The sequence below is a fragment of the Falco biarmicus genome, chromosome 14 (assembly GCF_023638135.1).
Source record: "Falco biarmicus isolate bFalBia1 chromosome 14, bFalBia1.pri, whole genome shotgun sequence".
Classification (NCBI taxonomy): domain Eukaryota; kingdom Metazoa; phylum Chordata; class Aves; order Falconiformes; family Falconidae; genus Falco; species Falco biarmicus.
Window position 1 is genome coordinate 15,680,509 of NC_079301.1, and position 10,980 is coordinate 15,691,488.

At 50.3% G+C, this 10,980-nt stretch overlaps 1 protein-coding gene across 5 annotated transcripts in view; it reads right to left on the minus strand.

Annotated features, from left to right (window-relative positions):
• Nucleotides 1-9,843, minus strand: part of NRK (Nik related kinase) — a 105,676-nt gene extending 95,833 nt beyond the window's left edge. For 4 of the 5 annotated variants that reach the window (XM_056359456.1, XM_056359454.1, XM_056359458.1 and 1 more), the window contains exons 1-2: nucleotides 5,078-5,173; nucleotides 4,548-4,613 (exon numbers count right to left, since the gene is read on the minus strand). In XM_056359456.1, the coding sequence (XP_056215431.1) occupies nucleotides 4,548-4,613; nucleotides 5,078-5,158 (147 nt within the window). In that variant the 5' untranslated portion in view covers nucleotides 5,159-5,173. Of the gene's footprint in view, nucleotides 1-4,547; nucleotides 4,614-5,077; nucleotides 5,174-9,548 lie in introns of those variants that run through there. The other variant, XM_056359457.1, reaches the window with a different exon arrangement.
• Nucleotides 9,844-10,980: the final 1,137 nt, after the last annotated feature.

The window sequence follows — 10,980 nt, forward strand, 5'->3', positions numbered from 1 at the left end:
GCATGCATCTCAAGCTCCCTGTGCCCTCAGACTCCACTAACGACACGACCATTTCACACACACGGCAGCTGCAAATCTTTCAAAGTCTATCACCAGCCTGCAAGATCGTACCCCTAAAAACCAGCAGCCCCTGGAACTCACCAAAGACACTGACCTCCCATTCCCTAGGCCACTCAAAAATGCCAGGTGAGGGTAATCCACATCATTAAGACAAAAGAAGTCAAAAGCCCCCAGTCAGGTGCCTCCTGACATCAGAAAACAAGCAGATTGCACAGATGCTGCTGACGACCTCATTTGGTCTGTGAAAACTTTTTTAGAAGGGTGAGGACTCTCAGAGTTGAACGAATAGGATTAGGAGCAATTCCTCTTTAACCTGATAACTCGAAAACCAAAGCAGCTATAAACTCAGAGTCCCACAGCCCCTTCCAAAGCTCAAGAGCAATTGTCTGACCCAAACACTTCAAAAACCACTTCAGTTGCCTCATGTCTCCTTCTTCCCCATTTATCCATTAGAAGAATGACTCTGCACTGAAAATTAAGAGAGAAAATGCATTAACAGGCTCCTACTGGGGACGCACCACTCAGAATACGAAACTAACAGCTGAAGCCTTCAAAAAAAAAAAAAAAAATTCTTCACCCACCCCAACCTTACAGTTTAGTTATTAGTAAATGCACCAGCACAAAGATACAACCGTTCTACATCAAGGGGGATCCACGATCGCTGTCCAGCTCTACACAGCAATAGAGTCCAACCATGGAAGGAAAACAAGGCATCCATATAATTACACTTCTAGAGGTAATGGGAGCAGGCAAAGAATTATTCAAATCAGCACTGTCGGGTCTCGACAGCCATACCCACATTGCAAGATACAGCCTCCAGCACGCCAAGAGCAGCCCACTCAGCCACAGACAAAAGCTTCTTCAACGCTTTCAAAGGTATCACCTTTAATGGTACCCCACGTCACAATACAGTGACTCTCAGCAAATAAAAAAAGATGGTGTTTATAAATCCCCTAGATTGTTTTCTGCCATTTTACTACCATCCCTAAGACCACCCAGTTCCAGGTTCCCCAGTCAGCCTGCAAGAGGGGGTTCCAGGGCACCGCAGCAGCCCCGGGAGGAAGCAAAACCCAAGAACTTGCGGATGACACCTCCAGCAGTCTTGCTTCCTCCCAGATGCCACAGATAGTTATGCAATGCAAAACACTGTTCTGCCCTGTCTGAAGGTCCTTACTGATCAGCAGACCTACAAAACTCCCAAAACGCTGGCCCTCACGCTTCAGACAGCAACCCCACGTCCCTCACGCAGCCTTTGTGGTCCCTGGCCTCAAGGATTCCCAGGAAGACGGACAGCCCTTCCAAAAAGCCGTGCATGGGGAGTTCAGAACCTTCTCTTTCTGATAGGCATTAAATGCAGATGATGCAGCAACTGGACACAGTCTGACCTTTAGCACTCCAAAGTTCAGGAAACAAAGGCACAGAAGAGCAAATACTCGTACTTCTCCAACCACTGGCAAATGCACAGCTTCCAGCTGCTTTCAGAGACGAGTCTCTGCTACCACCTTCCACCGCGTTATTCAGAATCGCCTCTTCCATAGTATTGTTCTTCAGGTTTCAGCTCCCAGAAGCCAGCAATTAACTTAAAAACTCATCTGTCATTTCAAGAAATAATGAAGCCCAAGTCTCATGGCTTCTGGGTACCATCTGATTTTTAATGTCTAATTCATTCTTTCCAAAAGGCTGAAGTTGCCAATACTGGCATATTTACATCCTACTACCTCATAAGTTGTCAAAAACTCCGCTAGCTTTTAGTCAGTTATTACATGCAAATCCCAACTTCATAACATTTCTAGACAGCTGCAGCATTACCACGGGTACAATTTATACCTCTTCCATTTCATTTCAAAAGACACTGAACTGGAACTGGTCTGGAATAATTCAGTATGAACAATACTCTCCTTCAGTTATTTTCTTAAACATTGTTTTCCACATCTAATGATGAATCCTCTAAATTTTATTTTCGTTTTTATGGAGCAGCATATAATAAAACATATAGCCCTATGAATCATCTTCACAGCCAACCAAGCAATTTAGTAATCTTGGACATAGTTTATTTAGCCTGAAATAAGGTTTGCTTTGATTATTTGCAAACTACTATGTGTAGTTTCTGAATGTATGGAAGATTCTGACACCTCTGCAAAATAAAAAAATAAAAAGTACTGTAATGACAGGAGTACATTAGTGTATATCTGAGAATACTTTAAATATTTATGACCACTAGCCTAAACTAGACAAACTACAAAACAATTCCAGCATTCCCTAATTCACTCCACCAGTCCTAGCATTGCATAGATCGAAGGATGTATTACACAGCAGTGAAAAAGAAAAGTGAATACTACAGCCTAGCTTTTTGTGGTCACTTCAGAGGCAGCTGTTCCGTTGCAGCTGCCCTCCTCCAGAGGGAAGAACCATTTGCTCTGGTCGCAAGGCCAGCGCCAGAGAGATGCCACCCCAGTACATTCAGCTGGCACTCAGCATCTGCTGCAGATGTACTTCCCCAAACACACTGGAGCTTTGGACCATGTGCAAACTATTCACAACAGACACCAAGCTGACTGCCTGCAGTTTGGAGCACACACTTTGTATCTGCCCACCACTCTGGATCTGTCATCATCTGCCTTCTTCAGCTGCACAGTTCGCTGTCATCCTCCCGCAAAGAGCAGCTCCATCCCCTAAGCAAGCCTCAGCAAAACACCCTACATCCAGTGATCACATGTATTTATACGAACAAAGCCCTTGCTACAGGTGTGCTTGCGCAGAGCCAGGGTTACACACAGTCTACCTTCTCTCCATCGTGTGATGGATGTGCACAGAGCTTCCCCTCAGCACCCTCAGCCTTGCCAGACCCTGTCCCTCTGAGTGTAGAATGAGGCCAGATTCAAATCACCCATCATCCACAGTTGTCGACCCCGGTCTCTTGCATTGTCAGTGGAGAGCAGCCTTTGGGTACAATTTTTAACTGTTATAGTCAATATTTCTTATGCATTTTGGCAACTAACATTCTACTGAACCACACGACAGCTCAAAACATGTTATTTTGCAGCACAGCAGCAAACTATGTCACTCCTTCCTGTTTCTGCCATGACTAAGCAGCTGATTCACTCTCAGCATCCTTAAAGGATGACTAGGCTGAAATTTTTTCTCTCCCAATATAAAATAAATCCAGGCTGGAAAAGAAAGGCAACTATTTCTAAGGCCATTTTGGATCTTCATGATATTTTTACAGCTAGAAAACCCTGTGATTACACTGACAACAGCACCCCGAATATCTCCTGGATTCTATTCTTAATTTAGTAGTGTTGACCTCTGTATCTGAATGACAATCTCAGAAACAACACAGACTTAATCACAGCAACAGTTACATGAGAAACGTCCTGCTTCTGACATAAAAAATAAATTTAAAAAGTGTAGTATGGGAAAGCAGACACTCCCCAAAACTGCTTCAGCAGAGGATTTTCCAGAATCCTTGAAAGAGCACCTATAGCTTCAAGGGGAAACCAAAACGCGATCCCAGCAGATCTGCCACCAGAGGATGGACACCGAAACGTAACATACATTCAACGTGCTGAAATCAGAGAAAGAGGAACAGCCCTGCGTTCCTGCAGTGGCCCCCTCGGCAATCCTCCTGCAACACAGATGACGGCAGAGAGCACCTGCACCCACACGGAGCCGTGTGGCACTGGAGCCTGTCGGCAGCAGGATCTGAGGGAGAAGCCAGACCAGACAGCTTCCCCCAGCACAGTTACCTTCCAACGCACCTCCAAGAGTCCAGCAGCACGGCCTTTTCCTTCCTCTGTCTTCTTTCTCCAAATGGGAACAACACAGACTCGGTTCCCGATTTTATCAGGTCTACTTTCTCTTCTTACATCACGCTTAGGAAAGGCTTTACAGTGAAAAACCACTTTTCTAGGCTAGTTCTTACAACTAAACAATGGTGTGCATCGCCCAGCGTACACAGCATGTTATGGCAGACAACATTTAATTGCTGTTGTTCCTTGATGGGTAGTTCTGCTTTGGTATTATGGCGACAAAGGTAATAATGGGCATCACAAAGTTCCCAGCCTGCCTGCAGAGCAGGGTTAATTGGCACCTCTGTCTGGAGAGCACTGCTTTAGTCTCGGCTGAGCTCCCCACTCAATCCAGGCCAAATTCAGCCATCACTGATGTTAATGTGTGCCAGCCACTTATTAAATAATCTTGAAAAAGAGAATATAACCAACAGGACAGAAAAAACAGGGCAGACAGAAGTCAGTACAAAAGCCAGCACGCTCCTCTGACCTGCGGCAGCAGGGACATGGGAACGGGACAGAAGGAAGGGGCACAGAGTTCCACTGGTGACACCATTTTGCGTTATGCAGAAAAGACAGCAAGATAAAGCAGGCTATCACTGGAACAGTATTATCCATCTTCTCAAATGGTGTTCATCTCTGTTTTAGGAAAAACAGCTCTATCAAAAACAGCTTCATAAATTAAAGAGGCATCCAAACCTTGTAGACTTGTCCGTATGTCCCATTTCCAACAACCTGCACCAGTTCAAATATTCCCGCAGGGTCCTGCAAAAAGCAGAAGAAATAACATTATTCAGAGCAAAGCAATCACTTCGTAAGGGAGGGTAACCATACACAATCAAAATGAAAACACCTGTGGCACATGTCCTAATGATTGGCATAACACACTGGAAACAGCCAAATGACAATATAAGAAATACATTATTATTAGAGTTTTCAGTCAAGTTGCTGAAAACTCTATACACAAAGCAAGTCAGTGAAGATTTGTAGCACGGCAACATGACAGATACAAAAAATAATGGAGACGCGTGAAGAACACAAGAATTCATCTGATTCAGCTCAGCAGCAGAATAAACTTCAGGCTCCCTAAGCCTTAAAACACTGAGCTAGCCTGGAGGCTGAGCTGCTGTCTTCTGCTATGAAACACTTTGCACTAGCAATGTAACAAAGGAAAGAACCTAAATAATGGAACTGAAAAAATGCTATATAAAGCATCTGAGCCCAATTACCTTACAGAAGGGAAATGTACCATCCCAGGCAATCTTAACACTACAGGGAGCCTGAGAACGCTCAGCCGTCCTGCTCTGCATATGTCACAAGGTGAATTGGACTGATGGATTGAAGTCTTGGCTTTGAACGCCAGCTAGATTGCTGTTCATTTACATGAGAGATTCACGTGTCAGGTGATCAGTGTACCACACCACAAGAACCAACTTTCCCTCTACTGGTTTAGCACCACTTGCTGTAAACCCAACCACGGCAGTAGATGCCCTCCAATAACGAGATGCTGCAGCCTTTCAGATAGAGCAAGGCCATCTTGCTGCAAGGCACGGGCCAGCACATGCTCGCTCCTGCATGACTGAGCGTGTTAAGAAATCTGTTCCTGCAGTTAAAACTCACTTGAGAGATTTATATAAAACCATTAAGAGCCCTAGAGACCAGTTTCTTGGTTTCTGGCTGAGCCATTTATCAGTCCGCTCATTTCTTGGGATGATATCATCGAGAGATTTATATAAAATATTATTAACTCCATGTGTCAGTTTTACATCTGTTTCAGCAATCTGTCATATCAGTTGATGCCTCACACACATCTACGACCCTGGTTGCAAAACATCCCTTTTCTTAATGTATCAAGCTACTTCTCCACTCCACTTATATGTTATGCTTTTAATATATATAAATAATGCTTACTTCATATCTGATATGGAAATGTTTACATCAGCAAAATCCCAGAGGAAACATGCAGGCTTTTTTGTGGGCAGATTCTGCCTTTACTGGCACAACTGTCAGGACAAATGGCAATACCTTTCAGTGTCAGAGCAATACAGCACTGACTTCCACCAACAAGAGTACTCATGGGTTAATCTGGTTTTTGCCTTTAAGTTAAATGAATTTTAATCTTGTACTTCCTGGATTGTCAACCTCACAAGACTTTTTTTTTTAAAAAAACTGATTAACAATGCATAAACCAGATCAAATCACTTTTGACCCATGCACAGGCCACTCTGTCATTTCTTTTCTATCTCATTTTTAAAGACCAGGCAATAAGGCATGGCTTTCTAGATTTAAACCCCAATTCTAAAAGCCCTCACACAAAAGGAAATCAGCAGGGCCACTCGTGTACGGAGCTAAGTGCAGGCATAGGAAAGCTGGCAACACTGGGGTCTTTGTAAGGTGCTTTGCTTCCTCCTCATTTCTTCATTTTGCATTTCTACTCCTCTTGGATATAAACGAGCCTTACCATACACTTCGCTTCAGCACAGCTAAAGCCAGCAGCAATCCGCCGCTGCTGCTAAAGCAACAGGTGAGTGGTGCAAACCTCTGCTTGGCGCACGCCCTTCCCACAGAGCCGTGCTGTCGGTGCACGCAGCCCATGCACTGCTGGACACGGCAGCACCCCGAGGAGCCCTGCCAGAGCCAGGTCCCCGTGCACAGCGCCTGCCGTGCCCCTCCGCAGCAAGCGCGACCAGTGCCCCGCTCCCACGCTTCCCCTGCAGAAAGCAGCGCGGCGGAGTTCAGAGGGATTCATAGCGCGCAGAAACCTAGAGGAACATAAACCGCACTTTCAACTCGGAGTTTGCAACTGTGCCTCTGACTTAAACTCATGCTCTGTCCCCCTTCTTCTTCTCCAAGCTTATTTATTATGGAAATATAATAATGTGCCTCAAAATCAGCTCCTCTCTCTCCCTCCAATCAATTTCATGCCAATTTAGCATACTAACAGCTTCCTTCTAAAGGCTTCACTCTAGGAAAAAAACCCAAACAATTATCTAAATAAATGTTAGCATTAACTTTAATACAGCGAAAATCCTACCCTGTCCTTGCTAGCCAACTGAGCATTTAACGTCTACAGCCCCCACAGCTCTGAGTGCAGCCAAAATACTTGGCCACCTCTCTTCTTTTAATCAGGACACCGTAGTGAACCGAGCCTCATTAAGAGTCATAAAAGATATTAATCTGGGCTCTGACTTCGGTCCTTGGATTGCCCTTGTTTGCTTGGATATCAGCACTGCATTGTTCGCTGGCATTCTTCACAATAGGCCACCTTCTTAATTACCTTGGAGTTGGGTATCATCTTTGATGTAGTGCTTCCTCTCAGCTACCGTGTAAGCCTCGTGGTCCATCCACCCCTTTACCAGCCAGCACCTGCCAAACTGCAAGGTTTGCTTTGACAGATGCCAAAATCCTGGCCTGAACGTTCATCACTTTAAGGTTAATTACTGTAATGCACCGTACCATATGGTGGCCTTCTTGCCTTCCTGCAAGTCATGTGCAGAGTACCCAAAAGGCAAGAGCAAGACCACTGACACAGAGGCTCCCAGGGCACATCCATCTCCTCTGCGAGGCAGAATGAAAAACCAGGCATGCTGGAAGAGCCTGACTGAACCACGCTTTTCACAGTCTCTGCAGCTAAACAAAGTACAGGTGTCTGAAGCTCAGGTTCTTCTATAGGGCCTCAGTAACGCAGAAATAGAGGCTTCTAAACCATCTGACTCCCCTGATGAACCCAGGGCAGAAGCATCCCAACAAGATCCTCTGGCCACATCTGGAGACTACAGCCCAAACCACCTCTTTCCAGGAAAAGGGGAAAGCCCTGCTGAGCACCCATGTGGAGGGGAGCAAGGCCAGCCGGTGCAGTTTGGGTACGGCCCCCATCACAGCCGTACCTCCCCGCTGAACCTCCCCGGGGCAGCGAGGCTGGTGGGAGCACAGCACCGGGCACCCGGGACAAGGCAGAGGTACAGCACCCATCTTCCACAGGATTCCTACAGCCCAGCCTCGCCCGCCTCCCGTTTCCCACTAAGCACAAACCCCAAACTAAGGCTGCTGATGTGCCGAAAAGGTCTCCTCTGAGAAGATGTCTGTCCCTTCCCCCGCCAAGGCTGGAACCCACAGCGCTTACAGCCCCGGCGAGGTTTCTGCATGGACAGGTTTTGACACAAAACCTGCTCTCGGGTTTGCAGCACTACTCTTTTTCAAACTTAACCTGGTTTCTTATCGTATATTTAAGGAGATAAGGTTCATCTACTAAAGCACTAAAGAAGAACTTCCACTGTTTTGCCTTACTCCCCCCTACAGGGACAAGTTAAATCTGTTTGCCTAGCCAGGAGCTTTGTGCCATCTTCACAAACCTCAGCGTCTTTGCTGCTTTTCTTCTTTCTGGCTCTGGTCTGCAACACCCTCCTCACCATGTGATTATTGCAAAGGCTTCTCCTAGCCCTCTTTTTTGGTTTGTGTGATTTTTGGGTTTGGTTGATTTTTTGTTTTGTTTTTTTTTGTTGTTGTTGTTTGGTTGTTTTGTTGTTTGGTTTTTTTTTTTTTCTCTGATATTTTTAGCAAGTAGCTTGCCTTGGTTTCACTGTCTAGGGCTGACTGCTTTTTGCCACAATTGAACTCTTCCCTCTTCTTCTGTGGGGAGTGCTCCAGAAACAAACTGTCTTGGCTGGGCTGGGTATGGGAAGCCACGGGTCTACGGGCATCCTTCACTGCCCGGTTAACTGTCTGTGGACGCAAAACACTAACAGTGTAGCTTTAACCTGGCGAAAAGTTTGGATTGTGTTAAAAACCTAAAACCACAAGAGGATAATGATAAAAATTCACAGGAAACTAGGTGAACGCTTTTTTAGGTTGGGGTGGTTTCTTTTTTAATTGGGGGGGGGGTGGGGGGGAGCCCAAACCTCAGCAAAACGCACAAAAGCCAAAACTCCCCGCACGTATTTTCTTCTAGAAATCCTCATTTCTCACGTGTTTTCTCCCCGCAGCGTTCGCGTCACCCTGGAGCACCCCGGGGGGAGCTGTCTGTCAGCCGGGGGGGAGCGCACCTCCGCGGCGGGGAGCGACGTGGGGCCCGGGCCCGGCTCCGCTCACGCAGAACGCGCCTGCCCGGCCCCCCCGCCCCGCAGCCCGCTGAGACACCACACGCACGGCATCGCCCCGCTCCCCCCGGTCCCTCCCTCCCGCACGGCATCGCCCCGCTCCAACACCCGCACGCACGGCATCGCCCCGCTTGCTCCCTCCCTCCCTCCCGCACGGCATCGCCCCGCTCCGACACCCTCCCGGCACGGCATCGCCCCGCTCCCCCCGCTCCGACCCGACACCCTCCCGGCACGGCATCGCCCCGCTCCCCCCGCTCCGACACCCTCCCGGCACGGCATCGCCCCGCACCCCCCGCTCCGACACCCTCCCGGCACGGCATCGCGCCGCACCCCCCGCTCCGACACCCGCACGCACGGCATCGCCCCGCACCCCCCGCCCGGCGCGGGTGTCCCAGCCGCGGAGGCAGCCCGCAGCGCCGGCGCCTCTCCACGCACAGCGGCCCCCCCAGACAAGGGGGAGCCCCGGGGTGAAGCCTTCGCACAGCCCTGCGGCGGGGCTGAAGCGGCGGGGAGGGGGCGCGGGCAGCCCATGCCCGGAGGAAGGGGGGTCTCACCGCCCGCAGGACGGCGGGGAGGAAGGGGGCCCGCCCCCGCCCCTCCTTACCCGCAGGGCCGCCAGGTCGATGCCGTCCAGGCTGCGGGCGGCGCAGTCCCGGGCCATGGCGCTCCGCACCGCGGGCAGCGCTGCGCTGCGCTCCGCCGGCCCCAGCTAACGGTCCCGCGGGCGGCCCGCGGCGGCCCGGCCGTGCCCCGGCGGGCGCAGGGAGGCGGGCATGCCCGCCCGCCCCACGGCCCTCCCCGCCCGCGGAGGCAGCCCCGGGCCGCGCCGCCGCCGGCAACTTTCGCCCAGACGGTTCCTCGGGAAAAAGTTTGCGAGGAAGTGACGTGCCGCGCCGCGCCGGGGGCCGGGGCCACCTGCTGCCGGCGGGGGCGGCCCCCGAGCGGTGAGGGGGGATCCGCGGGTGCTGCCCGGCCCCGCACACCGGCCCCGCCGCGCCTGCCCACGCGCCGCCCCACGCGTGTCCCCGTCCCGCCCCTCCCCCCCTCCCGCCGCCGGAGCCCCGCGGCCGCCTCAGCCTCAGCCCGGGGTGTCGCCGCGGGGCCCCGCAGGCTGGCGCCGGCCCGGGGCAGCACCGGGGGGAGAGCCCGGGGGTCCCCGGGGTGCGGTCGGTGCCACGGGGCTGGCGGAAGGTGCACCAGCCGCTTAAAAAAAAACACCCAAAAAGCCAAAACAAAAACTTTACACCCCCCAACTATATAAAAAAAACCCTTAAACTAACCCCCACCTCCCAAACTACATTAACAAATAATAAAAATAAAGCTAGCGGCCACAAGCACTTCAAGACCCTGTCCCCAAGGGGATGAGCGTGGCACAGACGAGCCCCCCAAGGTGACGGTGACGCTGCCCGCAGCACAGCACTCGGTCCGAGCCATCGTGGTGGCCCCCGCAGCCCCGGCTACGCTGCCCACAAGCCGCTGGGCAAGCCCGGCCCCAGGCCCGCAGCCAGCTCCCCAAAGGCAGCGTGCTGCTGTCGGCTCCGCTGCCCCGTACAGCCTCCTTCACCCTGTAATTATGAGCGGGAAAAAGAACATCGCCTGCAACTATTGTAGTGGGGTGGAAGGACGTGGATATTTTTGAGTCTGATATTTAGAGAGAGGAAAAAAAAATAAATAAATTGGTGGACATACACATTTCTGAGATGAAGTCCTTAAACATCCCTGAAGGATGCTTAGGGCTGGGACATTGCCGCCTTGCAGGGAGCGAGCAAAGGGGCCCAAATTCTGAAGCGGTATCAAACACAGGCGTGAAATTAAGACAAAGTGGTCTGAGCATCTTTGGTGCCTGTTGGCACAGCATGGCAGACGCGATGCCAGCAGCAGAGTGGCGGTGTTGTAATAAAGGCATTTGGCAATTTCCTTGACAGAAATGCTGATGCATCATTCAGCTTCAGAGTATTCTTTTAAAGCAGCCCACGCTGGGTACGTTATCTGCTAAAGCGACCCTGGCTTTTGCTCTCCGTCTGCCTGTAGGCCAG